The 19,235-nt window shown below is 40.1% G+C and overlaps 1 protein-coding gene across 1 annotated transcript in view; it reads left to right on the top strand.

Moving 5' to 3' along the window:
• LOC121166005 (cadherin-related family member 3-like) overlaps positions 1 to 18,995 on the top strand; it is a 71,230-nt gene extending 52,235 nt beyond the window's left edge. The window contains 8 exon segments of the mRNA XM_040995029.1: positions 1,218 to 1,450; positions 5,159 to 5,330; positions 6,818 to 7,059; positions 8,039 to 8,238; positions 11,728 to 11,747; positions 11,852 to 11,916; positions 14,269 to 14,446; positions 18,883 to 18,995. Of these exon segments, the coding sequence (XP_040850963.1) occupies positions 1,218 to 1,450; positions 5,159 to 5,330; positions 6,818 to 7,059; positions 8,039 to 8,238; positions 11,728 to 11,747; positions 11,852 to 11,916; positions 14,269 to 14,446; positions 18,883 to 18,995 (1,223 nt within the window).
• Positions 18,996 to 19,235: the final 240 nt, after the last annotated feature.

Raw genomic sequence — 19,235 nt, 5'->3', positions numbered from 1 at the left:
ACAGAAAACGATTGAAAGATAAACCTATTATACCAGTTCTGCAGTGTGAGCGTACTGTGCAAACCCTCCCCCAGCCCAATTAGAGTAACACAGCAGCAGACGTTTGTTTAGCCTGTGGCTCTGGGAATTGGCTTGTCTGGGTTTGCTCACCGTTAGGAGACTTGGCTGATCTTCAACTGATCTGTCCTGGCTTTGGCTGGGATGACCAGGGATAGCTTGACTCTTTCCTTATGTTCCAGCAGTCTGCTCTGGGCATGTTCTTGGGGGTCAAAGAAAGAGTTGCAACAATCAGGCAAGTGTAATAATGCAATTTAAGACTGCTTGAACCAGGTTTGTAAAATAAGCTGTGAGGCTGGGCCCCAGGTCATAGGCAAAGGGCACTATAAATTTCTAAGAAATGAAACATGAATACAGAAGGATAAAGAATTTTGGCCTTTTGATGCAACCAGGTTGTCATACCAGTTTTATTCTGGAAGATTGGTGAGGAGTTCTATAGACTGGAATTAGAACAAGATAATTTTTAAAAATGTGGCTTTAGAATTAGTTTTGAATCCTCTCTCTTATAGTTCTAGCTCTGTGACCTTGGGCAACTTATATAGGTCTGCTGGATCGAGTTTTCTTATCTGTAAAGTGAAGGCATTAATAGCACATTTATCATAGACCATTGCAATGATTAAATAATATTGTAAGTAATAGCTAATTCTTATTTTCTGCTTAATGCATACCAAGCAGTAATCCAAATGCTTTAAGTCTAAATGCTCATTCAGTCTTCTATGTGACTAGATACCCATGCTGCTGTTTCTCATTTACCAATGAAGAATATGAGTGCTACAGCAGTTATGGAACTTTCCAATGAATTACACTCATGCCTGACACAGCTGAGATTGGGAGCCTAGGCAGTCAGTCTAGTCTCAGAATGTATGCTGTGAATTATTATCTGAAGCTAATCTTATCCTAAGGCTAAGATTTCTTAGTAGTATAAATTTATTTTAAAGTAAAATAATTTGACTTATGCCATGTTTAAAATGGTGGAGAACTCCCTCTAAATCCATCTTCCATTGGTAGAGTTGGGATCTTCAATACATGTTAATGCCCCACAGAATTCGGAGTGAACCTTTGAGAAATTGTAGTGCCATCTGACAAGCAAAGGTAGGTTAAGCTGTTCAGAGTGATGCATCTGCATGACGAGAGTGAATCTTATAAAATGTGCTTGGCAGCTTTCCACAAAGTTGGGAGAGTGATGGCCTTTGATGAAGACTACCCATTCAACTGTGTGACCTACCAAATAACCAGTGGAGACATCCGGGGTATGCAGAGATTCTGGATTCAGCCTCTGTCGGGGGTGATTGAACTTACCACGCAGCCAGACTATGAGACTGTGAAGCAGTATAACCTCACTGTGGAGGCTGTGGATTGTGACTGAGTTCATCCTCGCACAGGGACCACCGTGGTAAGCAGGGAGACGCAACAGGCACAATGCGCTATGTTCAGATATACTACAATTGGAATGGTTAGGCAGTAACCACACTGGAGAATAGAGAATCTTGCAAATTTCTCCAACTTTCCAAGCATATGTTCAGTAGGAAAGTTGAAGCTTGATTGAGAAAAAGGAACTAAGGACTAATTCTCATTAAATTAGTAAACTTATAATAATGGCAAATACACACTCCATGCTTACTTATCACTCAGTTCCTATTCTAGGCCAAACAAATGTTTTGTCTAAGAATGGAGTTATCAGAAATGTGTTATGATTCAATTTGTCTTTCCCTTTTCTCATTTGTAGTAAATGAATGATAATTGCAAATGGGGCCATTCTGTACTATTGATAGGATTCATACATGTCTACAGGACAAACCACCACAGATGCCCAGGGTAAAGATCTGTCTGGCAGGTGTGATCTTTGGAAAACCTCATGACTGTTACACACAGATAAGATAGATGGAGATACGTAATTATTTCACACCCTTCAGGCAGGCTACACATACACATATTTATTTAGATTGGCAATATCATAACCACTTCTGCTGCAGATGAGGAGCTGGATACACAGAGCTTAGGAAACCCTCCTGAGTATACTCACAAGGGCCATAGAACTAAATTCACTTAGGCCTCTCATTGACTTTTACATTGAAGGAAATTAGTTATTCTGCCTTCTTTTGGTATCAAAGTGGGGGCAGTGTGGGCCTCTAAATTTCCCCAGTAATACTAAAGGACTGTTGTAAAAGACGTCAAGATTGAATACTGCTGTGCTGATGATGTGGTTTGGGTTATTAGTGACTACAAGCTTTAGTCATTGGAGAAGAGATAGCAGGAGGGTGGGAGAGGTATTAGGCCCTCATCTGGTGTGGTGATTCATTGTGCATTTCCTCCTGCTGAGCAGAGCCCCCTGGCTGGATGCTTGCATGGTTATTAGCATTCCTGAATGTATCATTGTGATGAAAACTTTAGATCCATGTACACCCACAATCAGAATATCTTTGACAGCGACTTCCTTACAGGCATGGGGACAGAATTTTATAGCTTTGTTGTCGCAAAATAACTTGAGGGGATGGGTGCTGTTGTGCATTGGGCTTAGACACCATCCCCTAGGAGAGTGCTTGATCAAGTCCTGGCTGCTTCGCTTATCATCCAGCAGTGGACAATCATTCAAGTACTCAGGACCTGCACTCACATGCGAGACTCACATGAAGGTCTGGGCCTTTGTCAGCCTGTCTCAGCCCTGGTTGTTGCAAGCATTTTGGGAGTGAAACAGTGAGTTGAAAACTCTTGCTTTTGCTTCCTGATGCTTTGCTTTTCAAGCAGATGAAAAATAAACATTTAAAAACAATAATAACCACAAGTGTTATCCTCACATCTGTGCAGCTATGGCGGTTTTCCCTGCAGTCATTTATGATCTCCCCAAACAGGGTAAGATGCAGTTATCATCTGCGTACTACAAACAGGAAGAGGGAACAGCAGATTGGATAATAAGGATAATAAAAATCTCTCAATGACTCTTTTTATAACAAGAGTTCATGTTTTGCCTAATGATAAAACAGAACTTTGTTCCTTCTTTATTTTAATGAATATTTATTGAGTAATTATGTATAGTAGATGTGCTACCATGCTAACACACGCCTTCAGGCAGTTTGAAAAATGTTAACATTTGAAAAGTGAAATTGTATGTATCAGGTACAAAATTGATGATATAAAGAAAAATCAACTTTCAAGTTCAAAAAAGAGAGACAACATTTTAAACATCAAAGTTCAAGACTCTGTCATTGTTGTTTTCATCATTGCCATCATTCTCATCATTCATTCATTGTTCACCAATATAGTGCCAAGTACTGATACACACCATTTACTATCTCATTTTGCCGTCACTTTGATTCTGTGAGGTGGTTCAAAGAATTATACTTCCAAAGCTTAGAAGTTGAGTGGCTTATCTAAGTTCACCCAGCTGGATGAAGTAGAGGGATTAAGTTTGGATACTTGATCATTGCTATGATTCCCAAATTAGATCTCTATCTGGAAGGTAATTCTCTGATTCTGCTTTCAAAATATATCTTGCATTCTTCTACTTCTCACTCATTTACTGCAAAAACCTTAGTTGTCTTACCAGCACCCCTTGCCTGGGCTAGTGTGGCAGGCTCATCTCTGGAACTCCCTTGATGCTTGTGCTCCTATGGTCAATTCTTCAGGAGCCTCATTGATTCCATTAAAATGGTTAATCATCCCCTTCCTTGCAGCTCCCTCTTGACTTCACACAACACCTGGCTAACCTCCAGGGTCATATGTAAGGTTTGTGACGCCGTGTATAGTCTGGACCTGGCTTCCAATTCAACCTCAGATTTCTCTGTTTCTCTAACATATCAAGAATGTTTGTATTTCAGAATCTTTGCTCAAGACTCTATTATTCTCCAATGCTCATGTGATTTTTATCTTATCTCTGTCCAAATGGGACTTAGTTTAAGGGCTTTTTGTAGTGCATGTCATAGGAGAAGTTGGAATCAATCCATATATTTATCATTAAGGGATTGAATAAGTACCCTACATTACTAGGTGCATCCTATGTAATACTAAGAATCAAGAAGAAATAGTGAACCAGTTGTAGAGTGACATGAAGAAACAGACGACTCTGGGTGAGAGAGGAAGTAGGAAATGCCTATAGCACAATATCATTCATGCGAATCAACAAATTGTAGAGCCAAATGCATGTAGTCTCTGAAGACGTGCACTTGTTAAGAACATGTGTTAAACATGTGAAAGGGAAACACGAGAGTGGCTCAGAAAAGAAGTTGTCTTGAACATGCCTTCAATTTAGTTTTCATATCACAGAAATGTCTTTTAATCTGTTTATCACAGAAAGTGATCTGACATAAATGGTACACTTAACTATATTCATTGTGCAGAAATAGCATTTAAAGAATCAACTATTCCCAAAGAATTTAGTTATGTTGTTAAAATGTTCCAGAAAATATTCTAAAGTGATAGTACTGGCAAATATAGATGTATCACGGTCTCTCCTGGGAAAGTTGTTGAGAAAGTTGTTAGTCATCTAAGAGCTGGGCAGATAACCTTTCTAGACTGACTAGTATTTGGTTGCTGACATTTTCAAATCTTTGATATTTTTATCTTTTCCTATGTAAATCTTTGCTTGATGGTTTATGGTATTTTCAGTTAATGAAGGTACAGCCTCTAATTAAGGGGAAAATATACTTGGCAGGGATCCTATTGTAACCTTAAAAATGTATTGTTTTTTGAAAGAATAGTACAGACTAGACACTAAAAGAAAGAAAAGTCAAGCTATGCTTGCCATTAAACACAGATATTTAAAAGTTTCAAGAGATTACAATTTTTAGAGACATCCTTCTTCAGCTCTTCTTTTCTTATGATTTACATAATTTGTGAGCTTTCTGCAGACTCTTCTAATGAGCCCAGAGCTCTCCCTAATGGCTGCACTGAATGTCACCATTGACCCATGAATAATAAGCCAGTGACTTGATTGACAGCCAGAGTCCAAATCTGCAGGGATATTTCTGCAAATACAAAATTCTAGACGTTTTGCGTAATAATTGCAAATGATCTGTGTCTCTTTCTGAGATGCTGCTTTCTGATTGTGTGTATAAATAGTCACATGATGTGGATGTGATGTTTTTTCTTCCCTCATCATTGACAGGTCACTGTTGACATCCAAGATGAGAACGATGAAGCACCTGTCTGCACACCCAATCTGTATAAGGCAGTTATTTTTGACAATGTGATCGCCGGGACAAACGTCAATGGCTTCAGTCTAAACTGCCATGACAGAGATTCACAAGATTTTGAAATGCGCTTTGAGATAGTTTCTGGTGAATGATCTTATTATTTCCATTAACCACGAGCACTGTCAAATCGACATTAATTATACTGTGTTGAACATGATATTTAACTATGAAAAACGATGGTAAAGGTTAAACTATTTTATATCCGTAGCCATTAAGTTTTCTGAAGGTAGCCTTTTCTTTTTGAAAAAAAAATTATTCACTTATATCTATATGTATTTACTTATTATAGAGAAGAGAAACCACTCTCAGTTTCAGGTTTACTCCCTAAATACCTGGAATGGGTAAGCCAGGCTGTGGCCAAAGCCAGTAGCCAAGAACACAGTTCAGTTCCTCACATGGGCCATAAATGGATACCCAATTATTTGAGCCATCCCTGCCGCCCCCATGGGTGCATGTTAGTCACAGATAGAGCTGGGAATCGAATCCAGGTGCTCCAGTGTGGGATATGGTCAGCTCTTATCTGATAAGCCAAACACTCACCCCAAGGCATCCTGTTCATTTGGATGTTTCTAATTTAATTTATTTTCTAATGAAGTATCAGCTATTTCACAAATGATTGGACAACAAAGGGTTTGGATCTGTGGTGTTTACTTTCCGAGGAACCAAGGCTATTGTCCACGGTTTTGGCCAAGATGGCAAGCACCTTTTTATTTGTCGCTATTATCATTAGGATAGATGCCTGTAGTTGTGTTGTTGTATTTATGCACAGCCATGTGAAATTCAGCAAGCATTTTTCCTCTAAGGAAAACATTTATAGGGACTAACTATGTATCAGGTACTGTCAGGATAGTTGTACACAGAAATAGATAGGATACAAATTTGTGTTCGTGGAACTTATTCAATATACCAGTAACACTAACAATTATAAAATTATAAATGGTGTTAAGTTTTATAAAAGAATATGGGTATCCAAAAACAGCATAATAAGGAAACTTATTTAAAGTATGGAGTTCAGGAGTGCTGTTACCTGCCTGAAAGACTGAGAGCATTGAAATCAGTAAACACAGTTGTAATACGTTATAAAGGCAATTTTAATTTCTGTTTCACTTGCTAACTAGTAAAGATGGGGAATGTAGGCATCTTGTTGACAAGAATGTGTCTAGGGTGAAGGAGAACTTGAACTTAGTAGAGGCTAATAGATATTTGTGGTTTCACCGGCTCATTTCATATTGATCTAGACTCAGTTAAAGGTAGGAATCAAATTGCACTGAGTGGAAGATGAGGGGAGGGGAAGCAATTAGAGAGAATCATTGCAAAGTAGTATGATGGCTTGCTGATGCTTTACAGAGACTCCATTCATGATCTGCACAATTAAAACATTCCTTTTCATAGTCAGCTGAATCTGTTGCTGATTTTTACCTCAGTATTGCTGTAAGCCATGTATAGATACGTGAATCCAGAAAGAATAGAAATTTTTCCTCTTTACGTTTTAATAACAATTGAAGGTAGCTTGAAGAAACCACTCAGCATATTTTAAAATAGCTTGGATTTTTCAAATAACCCATTTACAGGAAATGAGAATCATCATTTTGGATTTGACCCAACTCGAGGCTCAAATACACCAAGATTAATCGTAAAGAATCCTTTTCGCTTTGAATCTGGAGCTGATCGGCGGCGTCAGTACCATCTCGTGGTGCATATCCTTGATGACAACCTGAAATATGGCAAATCAGTCCAGCCCAGGACAGGGACTGCTGTTATAGACATTTATGTGACAAGAGCCAGGACACTGCTTTCTCCAACCAGTTCTGAAGTAAGGAGTTACAGAATTTCATTTGGGCCTGTGTGGGAAAATTCTTTAAGGTAGCACCTGAACCCATGTTCCTTTCTCCCTGTGTACTACCCCTTCCCGACACTGGGCCACATCTCAGCTTGTGCATCAGTAAGTATAAAGTGTATGGGTGAGAAAGAGTTTGAGGTAATTGCAAGAAGTACATAAAAAACTTATAAGCAGCTAAATACGTCAGTGAGCAGAAAGTGCTGCCCACTGGAAAAGGCCACTACTCAATACATTCTATCCAGTAGAAATCTCGACAGATGGGCACTTTGAGAATATCTGCTGGGAGTCATGGTACTCACAGAAATGAGCACCTACTGCCACCAGACCCTGTGCTTCCTGACTTAGATCCATCATTTCTTCTAATCTCAACCCTGTACACTAGAACAGATGCTTCAGTATTTCATAATTAAAAGTAGGTAAGCACAGCCTCTGTATAATTCTTTTTTTAAATTTGAAATTTAAAGTTTTACAGAGAAAGAACAGATAGGGAGGGGAGGTCTTCTACCTACTGGTTCATTCCCCAAATTGCTGCATTGGCCAGATCTGAGCTGGTCTGAAGCTGGGAGCCAGGAACTTCCTTTTCCTGATCTCCCACATTGAGTGTAGAGTTCCAAGGCCTTGAGGTATCCTCCTTTGCTTTCCCAGGTCATAAGCAAAGAATTGGAGTGCAAATAGAGCAGCTGGAACATGGACTGGTGCCGATAGGTGTTGCTGGTGCCACCTAGTGGAGGATTATCTTGCTATGCCAATTTGCTCCACTCCATCATTTAATTTTCTAAGACACCTGAGATTGAACTGTGTTCTATAGATTTTGCAGTTAGTGTGTTTTATTGTCTCATATCCCTTGAAGTGGAATCATTGTTTTGAAAATATGGAAAGTATGTGAACAGATGCTCTTGGAAAATAGGAACTGATGCCCTCTATTTGCTTTGAATTGTTTTCTCTGAACCAGCACAGGAAAGGTCTGACCGTTGTGTACACAGCTATCAACACATACAAATCCAGTGACTGGTACATCCCTTTCACCTTCACTCTGATGGCTCTGTTTTGTGCTGGGCTGGTTTCCTGGGTATGTTTCCTACTTTGGAGATGTGGCAATGTAAAGGAATGCTGCCAGAGCACGGCTAAGGAAGTCTCCAAGCCTCATGCCAAGTAGGTGATATTTCTAAGCTTCTGATATAAAGAGTTAAAATCAGTTGGCTTTAGGGATTTTATTTATTGACTTCTACCTATATTTGCTTTTTTAAAAAAAGGTTTATTTATTTTTATTGGGAAGGCAGATTTACACAGAGAAGAAGAAACAGAGAGAAAGGTCTTTTAACTGCTGGTTCACTCCCCACATGATCACAATGGCTAGAGCTAAACTGATCTGAAGCCAGGAACCTCTTCCAGGTCTTCCATGCGGGTGCAGGTTCTCAAGATTTTGAGCCATCCTCCACTGTTTTCCCAGGCAGTAAGCAGGGAGTTGGATCAGAAGTAGAACAGCTGGGACACAAATCAGAGCATCTGAGTTATGCCAATGCTTGTAGGTGGAGGATCAGCTATTTGAGCCATTGCACTGGCCCTGTACATTTGCTTTTGAGGAACAAAGAGTAAAGTACTTGAGATATAGAAGTCAGTGGCCCATTTTGTGAATGATTCCAAACTTAACTGCATTTCAGGAACAGTTGTGGAGTTTTCTTTAAAGCATAGTTGGGTGGTGCCATCCTTGTGGCATGGTGAGTTATGTTGCTGCTTGTAACACAGGCATCCCAATAAATACTGTGCTGGTTCTAGATGTGACTAAATTTTGAAACAGTTCCTTGGTTTTTTAAAAAAATGATTTCTGTATTTATTTATGCTGATTTTTGTTTATTTGAAGGGCAGAGTTACAACAAGCAGAGATCTTTCATCAGCTCTTTCACCCTCCCTGCCCCCAGCAGTCAAGGTTGGGCAAATCCAGGCACTTGGAAGTAGATCAGTTGGGACTCAAAGTGAGAACCTTGAGCAGTCACCACCTTAGCCGGCTGTTCTACAGTTTAGGCCCCCATATCCCTGCTAGTGTACCTGGGAAGGCTGCAGATCAGGGCCCAAGTGCAGGTTTCTCTGCCACCTACTTGGGAGACCTGGATGGAATTTCTGGCTGCTAGATTCAGCCTGGCCCAGCCCTGGCCAGCGTTTGGAGAATGAACCAGAAGATGGAGGATCTCATCCTGTCTCTCCCTGTTGTTCTGCTTTTCAAATAAATAGATAATGATAATTGGTTATGTATTTTCTTTTAAAAATTAGAAGAAAATATTTAGAATGCTTTCAATATAAAACAAAAGAGAAAGGTGTTTAAGCAGATGTTACAGTACACACACATACATATCAAAACTTCATAGGAGATGCCACAAATAGATACAAATCCATGTCAGTTAAAAATTTTAAGGATGTAAAAATAAATGACATTTAGGGCTAGTGTGGTGGCACCACGAGCATTGGGACCTGCCCACAGCACTGGCATCCCTTATGAGCACTGGTTCTAGTACTGGATGGTCCACTTGTGAGCCAGTTCCTTGTTTATGGCCTAACAAAGCAGCAGAGGGCTTCTCAAATCCTTGGGCCCCTACCTCTACAAGGAGAACCCAGAAGCTCCTGGCTCCTGTCTTTGGATTGGTTCAGTTCAAGCTATTTCAGTCATTTGAGGAGTGAACCAGCAGATGGCAGATCTCTCCATCTCTCTCTTTCTCTGTAAATCTACCTTTCAAATGAAATAAATAAATCCATAAGTATATCTAGAAAGTTAAAAAAAAAGCATGGAAAAATAATATATTAGTGATTTCTACCTTAGGATATCTGAAGCAGATTTTCTATGATAGTATTTATTTTGCAATTGTATTTATTTATTCATTTAAGAGAAAAAGAGAGGGCCCAGCGCAATAGTGTAGCAGTTAAGATCCTCGCCTTGAATGCTGGTTCTAATCCCAAAGGCTCCACTTCCCATCCAGCTTCCCGCTTGTGGCCTGGGAAAGCAGTCAAGGATGACCCAAAGCCTTGGGACCCTGCACCCATGTGGGAGACCCGGGAAGATGTTCCTGGCTCCTGGCTTCTGATTGGCTCAGCATCAGCCATTGCGGCCACTTGGGGAGTGAATCATTGGATGGAAGATCATCTTCTCTGTCTCTCCTCCTCTCTGTACATCTGCCTTTCCAATAAAAAATAATAATAATAAAAAAGAGAAAAAGAAAAAGAGAGAAACAAGCTCCCGTGCTCTTGTATCTACTCATTCATTCTCCAAATGCTTGCAAGGGCTGGGCCTCAGCCAGGCCAATGCCAGGAGCTAGGCTCCTGATCCAGCTGTGCAGGTGGGTGTTGTGAACCTTGCTACTTCAGCGATCACTGTTACCTCCCAAGTGCTACACTGGCAGGAAGCTGGAGTCAGGAACCAGAGTGTGGGATGCAAACATTTTCACTGCTGAACCAAAAACCCACTCTGATGCAGTTACATTTGAACACATTAAATATTTTGAGCAGATGATGTCATATAAGTTACCCCAAACGCAGACACTCCAGTATGACATGTGATAATCAACATTTTTATCTCTTGGCAAATGCCTGCGTTGAGAATATGTTTAAAAAATAAATATGTGAAGAAACAAGAAAGCAGCTTCCCGTAATATTTTGAGGCAAGCTATTTCATGGACAGGTGTTCAACAAACTTGCAAACAAGCCAAGGGCCAGTAATCAATGCCAGTGTCCGTTTCACATATTTGGCTGTGTTAGAATCTATCTGAACCTGGCAAGAGAGGCCAAAGCAATTGAAAGCACCTGCAGCAGCTCCCCTCACTTTTCTCTGCTTGTCTCCCAGCTTCCCCCAGGTACAGGAAGGAAAAAAAAAAATGTAGAAGTGGTGATCTTGCCACTTATCACGCTAATCAGCAAAAATAAATATAATTTAAAAAAATCACATGGAGAACAAACGAAACCCAAAGCAAAATCATTGCTATATGTATATATTTATATATATATAAATAAGCAGTGCATGGCTGGCATTGTGGTACAGTGGGTTAAGCTGCTGCTGGTGACACTGAAATCCCACACGAGAGCCAGTTTGAGTCTTGGCTGCTCCAATTCAGTTCAGGCTCCCAGCTTCATTCTGGCCTAGGCCACAGCAGTTATAACCATTTAAAGAGAGAAACCATGGATGGGAGAGCTCGCTCTCTCTTCCTCTCTGTCATTCTAGCTCCACCTTTAAAATAGCTAAGGATGATGGAACAAAAACGCACAAAATGAGGGGAAAATGAGATTACTGATTTCACGAAGACACAAAACTATGTATCATACAACCTGAAATTGTAAGCTCTAAGTGTGAATTTGAAATAAATTCCACCAGCAATGAAAAAAAATCATTTTTTCAGGTTGAAGAATATCATGACTTCAAAAATGGATTTAGTGATGGCTTTCTTTCTTTTTTTTTTTTTATTGCACTCAAGTATTCATAGTGAAATGAAAGCAATAGTGCTAGTTAACGAAGACTTTTATTTTTCCCATTCAACCATTCTTTATTTTCTGGGGTAGAGAAGCTGGAATAATAGTCATTAATCCACTATTGAATGAAATTGTTTTTCCCCTATGTTATTGTAATGAAGCTGATATCTTGCCAATCTTTTTTTCTTGCAGAGAGATGAACTATATTGCAGGTAAGACACAGATTGTTAATTGTCACAAAGTCAAGTTTGATTTGCATAATCTTTAAATTGCTGCTCACCAGATGTCTATAGTCTTATGTATTTCTCTTGGATAGGAGATGCAAGCCAAAAGGAAAAGACTGTTAAAATAAGCAGAAATAAAAAATTGGAAGAATTAACAGTAAGTACATTTTTGTGACTATTCAATATTAAAAAGGAGAGAACTGCATTTTCCCTGTAACTGTTACCCAACAGAAAGTTCTTTCATAAAAACACATTCAGAGGACACCCACTTTTGAATTTGTTTGTGTTACAAAGTTCGAATATCACATCCAGTTTTAAAATTTGGCTAGGTCAAAATGTGTGTCAAGTCTTAAATGTGTATTCAGAAAAAAACTTCAAATGAATGGAAATCCATTTATAATATCTCACATTACTTAAAATACAAATTATATTTGACAACAGAGTATACATGAGATAGGCTTGAATATATTTTCAGTTCTGGCGATTCTTTTTTTTTTTTTTAAAGATTTATTTTTATTATTTTTTTATTGCAAAGGCGGATATACAGAGAGGAGAGACAGAGAGGAAGATCTTCCATCCGATGATTCACTCCCCAAGTGAGCGCAACAGCCCATGCTATGCTGGTCCGAAGCCAGGAGCCTCTTCTGGGTCTCCCACGTGGGAGCAGGATCTCAAAGCTTTGGGCCGTCCTCGACTGCTTTCCGGGCCACAGGCAGGGAGCTGGAAGGGAATTGGGGCTGACAGGATTAGAACCGCCACCCCAGTGGGATCCCGGGTGTGCAAGGCGAGAACCTCAACCACTGCGCCACCGCGCCGGGCCCAGTTCTGGCAATTCTTAACAGCTGGTGTTTCTAAACTGTGGAATCTGTAGACCACCTTGAAATGGCTGAAATATGTTCATTGGCCAAGTCACACAGCTGTGTAAGAGTAACACTGGCTCCAAGAAAAAAGAAAATGTGAGGTGGAAGCAGGCAGAATGATTTTGGTCTTCATCTCTTGCTTCTTTTGCTTTCCTAACTAGCTTGAATTCCTCTCTGGGTCATGACTCTTCATGACATTGCTTCATGGCTAGCTTTTGACCCTTCCTTCCCCTACCTGTGTCTTCAGGAAAATTATGCCAGTTAATCTTCCATATTAATTTGTAGGGTCTTGTCTTAACACATACCATGGCTGGGGTGGCTGACATCATGGACATTTATATCTCACAGTTCTAGAATTCCAAGCTCAAGATTTTACCAGAGTTGGTTTCTTTAAAGACTTCTCTCTGGCTTGCTGATAACTTCCCTTAGTGTGTCCCTTCGTGTTGCCTGGGTCTTCAGTGTCTTCATCTCTTCTATGCCCATCATTGTACTGGGCCCTCCTATACGACTTTGCCTTACAGCTTTAAAGGCTCTAGCTCTAAATGCAGTGACCTTCTGAGGTACTGAGTATTAGAATTTCATTATGCAAACAGGAGGGGGGCAATCCAGCTTTTAATATTTCCTATTTAAAATATGGGATGTCACATCAAGAAAAGGATTCCAGCACAAAGAGATGAGAAATGTTTGACTAACGAAGTCATTGCCCTTTGTTCTTTTACATGTACCAAAGTGTGTATGTATATATATATATATATTCACAATTATGTGTCAAAAACTTTCTAAAAAATTATTCCACCGATGAGCTGCCTTTGTGGCACAGTGCATTAAGCCACTGCCTGCTACACCAGGATCCCATGTCATTGTGCTGATTTGAGTGCGAGCTGTTCTGCTTCAGATCCAGTTTCCTGCTAAAGCTCCTGGAGAGACAGCAGTAAATGCCCCAAGAACTTGAGCCTCTGCCATCCATGTGAGAGTCTCAGATGGGGTTCCTGGCTGCTGGCTTCAGGAGTCAACTAGAGGATGAGAACTTTCTGCCTCTGTTTATCCTTCTCTCTCTGAACTCTGCCTTTCAAATAATGAGAAAATCTTAAAAAAAAAAAAAAAGCCAGTTAAGCCTCACTTAGGATGTCCTAACCCACATGCCAGTGCCTGGATTCAACTGCTGGCTCCAGTTCTGACTCCAGCTTCCCACTGATGCAGATTGTGGGAGACAGCAGGTGTTGGCTGAAGTGTTTGGGTTTCTGTCAGTCATCTGGGCGACCTGAACCGAGTTTCTGGAGCCCAGATTCAGCCACACTACCTGCTGCAGGTATTTAGAGGTTGACGCAATATAGGACTTCTCTCTCCGCCTTTTTTCCCTCTGTGTACCTATCTCATTTGCGCAGTCTGGACTCTCAAGTGAATAAACAAAGCAGACTAAAACAAAAAGAACCTGATTCTTGGAGAGCGAAGACAGCTGGTGATGTAGGGTATGAGGTTGCAAAGAGGTACTGATGGCATGAAGGGTTTTACTCTCTGGCTGCTAGCCATGTATAGATGAAAAAGAGGAGTCACTTGTAAGAAATCATCTAGGCAAAGTATTCAACACATGTTAACATCAGGTTTATCAAGATGGCTTTATTGCTGATTGCTTTTTTTCTTTTGAAAAGGAAACTATTGTATTTGAGACTGTGTTTGATGGAGAAGCCGTTGATCCAGGTATGTTGCTGGAAAACCTTTCGACTTACACCCACTCTGCCTTTTTGGATACTAAACTGTGTGAAACACTTAGGATGGTTTACCAATTGAGATTCTGTCCTGAAGCAAACCTTTTTAGGACCAGGCAGAGTAGGTAACTGATAGGCCAGAAGTAAATGCAACAGGAAGTTCAAGCATCGGTGTCAGCTGATGCTGGGGGTGCCTGGCCACATTCAGCTCCATCCCATTACTGCCACATGGGAATAAGGGCTGGTTCTGGCGACATTCTGGTGCTTCAAAATAAGGTGGGAATCCAAATTGTTCCATGAACAGTGCTCATTTTTAAATAGCTGGTAACTAGTTTAATTGAACCCTATTTTGTGTGTCAAATAAAACACCTCTCTTGGTTTTACGTTGTTGTATAACAAACTTCCCCAGGACTTAGAGCTTAGAATAACAAGCATTCACTTTTATTTTCACAAGGTCCTGGGTCAGGAATTGGAGAGATTGGCTCATGGGCAATTCCTATGCTTTATGGGCTATCATAAATGTTACTACAATGATATTCAGCTGCTTGCTGGTTTTGTGCTGTGGCTCCAAAGTGGTTGCATGCAGAAGTCTGACAGCTTGGCAGGGACAGTTGCAAGTTGGGGGTCAGCTGGGTTCCACATCCCTCTTCATGTAATGTTAGGGCCTCTTTTTGTAACCTTTCTAACAAGATTCATCACGTGTAGCAGTTTATATCTCTCAGGGCAAGTTGCAAAGCAAACAAGGCAAAACAAGGCAGTGCTTTGAGGCCTGGGATTGGTAACTGACACAGTATCCCCTCTGTGCCACGAAAGCTGTCAGAGTCATCTTTTGTTCAATGAGAAATGCCTGTACCTTACTTTTGTTTTAAAAAAAGATTTATGTATTGCCTAGTGGCTGGAGTCCCCCACCTTGCATTACCTTGTATTACCTTTTAAGGGTTAATGCCAAAGAGGTTGTGTTCATCTTCAGCCAGCCATGGCATCTTCAGGCTGTGGTTCATAGATTTGCAATACCTGATCTAAGGATACATAAGTGTACTTCATGAAGCTCATGGACAATGCACATTTTAAAAATATTTACAGATTTGAATATTTTTGGGTCTAAGCTTATTCAAAGCTTTTTTCCCCCCCCTCAAAGCTTATTTATCTGAACGGGAAAGGGAGAAAGAAAGGGGAGATCCCATTAGTTGTTTCACATGTCACATGTCTGCAGTGGCTAGGGCTCTAACTAGGAGTCAAGGACACAATCCAGTTTTCCTGAGGAACCAATGACTTGGGCAATTACCCCTGCCTTTCAGGATATGCAGGAGCCAGAGCAAGGGTTTGAATCCAGGTACTATGATATGGAATGCTGAACTGAATACCTGCTCAAATTTATCTCTGAATTCCATTTTTCACTGAGCTTTTGGAAGTGCTCTCATATCAGTGAACCCTGAAATTACAGTGCTGATTATACTTCCATTTTGCAAAATATCCCGTAGGCTTTTTGCTTTTTCTATACACTTTCCCCCTAAAGAAGAGCAGAAGATGACACATGTGCTGTTGAAGCTCTGGGTATAGAGTTACAAGACCGGGGTTGAGTGCTGACCTAACCATTAACCCTCTGTGTGAACTTGGACAAAGTTCATGTGTGAGTTTAAGTTTCTCAAGTCTCCTTTATCCCAGCTGAAAAGTGGGCATTAGCCTGTGGGTTTAATCTGCTTCATGGGAGGTGATTGTAAAGTTTAAGCAAAAATGTAATAAATGTAAAAGTCATCTTCCAAAATGTCACTCAGAGCTCATGGGCACCATAACAGCTTATAATACTTCACCACAAATCATCTCCTGACAGCCTCGGGTGTCTTGGCATAAAATTATTGAAGCTTTATTCCTGGCTGCCAGGCTCTTCCTGAAGCCACCTTTTTCCAAAATACTTAATTGTGTTAAAAAAAAAAAAGCCTGCTACTTAGATCCTAATCTGATTGATAAGTTTCCTGTGAGTCCTAGTGTTCCAAGAATTTACGAAAAGAAGAGGCATTGTGTAAGTAAGTGATGAGTACCTATGCCACATATTCCATTTTTTTTCATTGTGAGGATTGTATTACATTTCTTTATTATTATGACCATTATTGTCTTTATTTTATATACATTCCAACAGAGGCTCAGAGAGGACTATGGGGTTTTTCTCATGTAGCTGCTTTTCTCTCAAGGAAAGTAAAACATTGGTGTAACTCTTAGGGACCGAGACTTCAGGTCTCATAGGTCTGTGGGCAAACCACAGGATACCTGCTAAGGACAGAAGGTCTTCTCCCAGGTCTCCTGATGGAGCATCAGAGCAGAAGCTTGCCTTTTTCCTGGAGGTCATTCTCCTGGTTCTTTTTCTACTTTACTATTATTATTCGATATAATAAAAATCACTGTATGCCATCTTTTGTTTCCTTACAAAATTATAAAAAGAATTATAAAAGATGTGTATTTAATTAAAAATTAGTTCATTTAAGGTCCCAGGCATATTGTTAAGAACTTTATAATCATTAATCTATCTTGTGATTGTGTTAAATACAATGAGATAAAATGGTGTTTTAAAATCAATGATCATTTAAGTTGCATTTACAGTTCTGTGGCATTACGTGCAATAAATAGTTATTCAAATATTACCACTGTTCACCTTCAGAACGTTTGCATCTGTTCCAACTAAAACTCAGTACTAATTAAGCCTTGACTCCCCCATTCCTCTCTTCCCTGACTGCTTACAACTACTATTCTATTTTCTGTCTATAAATCTGAGTACTCTAGGTACTTTCTATAAATAAAATCATAAATACTTTTTATGTGATTTCTTTTACATACATTATGTTTTCAAGGTTTATCCATGTTACAGCAAGTGTCAGAGTTTCCTTGCTTTCCTTTTTGTTTTAAGATTTATTTTTTATTACAAAGTCAGATGTACAGAGAGGAGGAGAGACAGAGAGGAAGATCTTCCGTCCGATGATTCACTCCCCAAGTGAGTGCAACGGCTGGTACTGTGCTGATCCGAAACCAGGAGCCAGGAACATGGATGCAGGGTCCCAAGGCATTGGGCCGTCCTCGACTGCTTTCCCAGGCCACAAGCAGAGAGCTGGATGGGAAGTGGAGCTGCTGGGATTTGAACTGGGGCCCATATGGAATCCCGGTGCGTTCAAGGCAAGGACTTAGCCACTAGGCCACTCCGCCAAGCCCCCAAGAGTTACCCTGCTTTCTAAGGCTAATAAAATTTCACTATGTGTATAGGTAATATTTTGTTTATCCATTTATTCGTAAATGTACAATTGCTTTGCTTTCATCTTTTGGCTCCTTTGAATAATATTTAACTATGTATGTGAAGACATTATGAGATATTTTAAAGAAAATTTGTAGTGCAAAATCATTGCAAATATTGAATTCTTATGATAAAAATACTTTTACAAACTTTTTTTATTCTCACAATTTAAGGTGGTGATTATTATCATCTTCATTTTATAAATTGAAAAACTGATAGGACAACTTAGCTCTCCGAAAGTCATAGTAAGAGGGAAGTGTCAGGATCAGGAGCTGGCGGTGTGTCATAGCAGGTAAATGCATTGCCTATTATGCCGGCATCTCCAGGAGGCATCTGTTTCTGTCCTGCTGTTCCTCTTCTGATTCAGCTCTCTACTAATGGCCTGGGCAAAGCAACAGAAGATGACCCAAGTGTTTGGGTCCTTGCAACCCACATGGAAGACCCAGATGATGCTCTTAGCCCTTTGCTCCGGGTTAGCCCAGACCTAGCCATTGTGAGCCATCTGCAGAATGAACCAGAGCATGGAAGATGTCTCTCTCTAATGGTGAGCATTAGAAGGCAATCACTTTGACACAAGGACCCTTGTACTTAATACTATGTTTCTAGCTAATAATTGCATCCATAGAGACTGGGATCAAGGTCCTTATGTTTAAAACAAAAATGTGTATGATTGCATAAATGCAAGAACCCATTGCAGTCACTTTCTGTTGATGCAGTGGCTGATTCTACTCTTCAGTATGAGAGGAGATGTCGACACTGTGTTTGCACCGATTCATCTGGATTGATTTGAACCTGGATGTTTCATGTGTGATACAGGAATCAGTTCTCAAGTTCTAAAATAAACTACATAGTACATTGCCCAAACTAGGAAATTGATATTGGTACAATTAACTGTATCATTGAAATGGAACTAACTGGAACATAGAATTTCTCAGATTTCATGTTTTTATGCACTCTAATTTTTAAAGTATTGCTGTGTAGTTCCATTATGCTTAATCTATATAGATTTACATAACCACTACCACAGCCAAGGTACAGAATCCTTCGTTCCCACGAAAGATTTCCCTAGAAGGGATAAATTTTAATGTACTTGAAATCACTTGCTGTGTCTAGTTTTCTGTTGGTTTCTCCCTCAGTAAGATTGTAAGATTTGAGAAGATAAACTTGTCACCATGCTGGCTTTAGACCGAATACTCAGTAAACACTTGGTGGCTGAATAAATACTTTGCAAGTTCATTATAAATTCTCTTTCTCTGTGTTTCATATTTTCCTTCCCACAGTGTCTGGTAATGTGTATGAATTTAACAGCAGAACAGGTGCAAGAAAGTGGAAGAAGCCACTGAGGCACCAGCAGGAGTCTGTGGCAAACATCTACCTGCTTCCAGATGCCTAAGACGCTTCCAGATGCTTCCAGATGCTTAAGGAGTCTGTATCCTTAAAAATGCCCATACAATGATAGGATTTTCCCATGTCCCCGAATGATGGCTGTTTTGTGTATGTGTGACTGCCACAGGCACTTTTACTTGGCTACCTAAGATTAGATTGCCATTATGAGGTCAACTGTGTTGTGACTGTTCGTAACTTTTGTTCTGTGACCTCTCTGTTTAGGGCTGTGGGGGAAAGACAACAGTAG

The sequence above is a fragment of the Ochotona curzoniae genome, unplaced genomic scaffold (assembly GCF_017591425.1).
Source record: "Ochotona curzoniae isolate NIBS_2020 unplaced genomic scaffold, NIBS_Ocur_1.0 contig_908, whole genome shotgun sequence".
In the NCBI taxonomy this organism is placed as follows: Eukaryota; Metazoa; Chordata; class Mammalia; order Lagomorpha; family Ochotonidae; genus Ochotona; species Ochotona curzoniae.
Note: the sequence above shows the minus strand (reverse complement) of the source record. Positions and strands in the feature narration are given on the sequence as shown.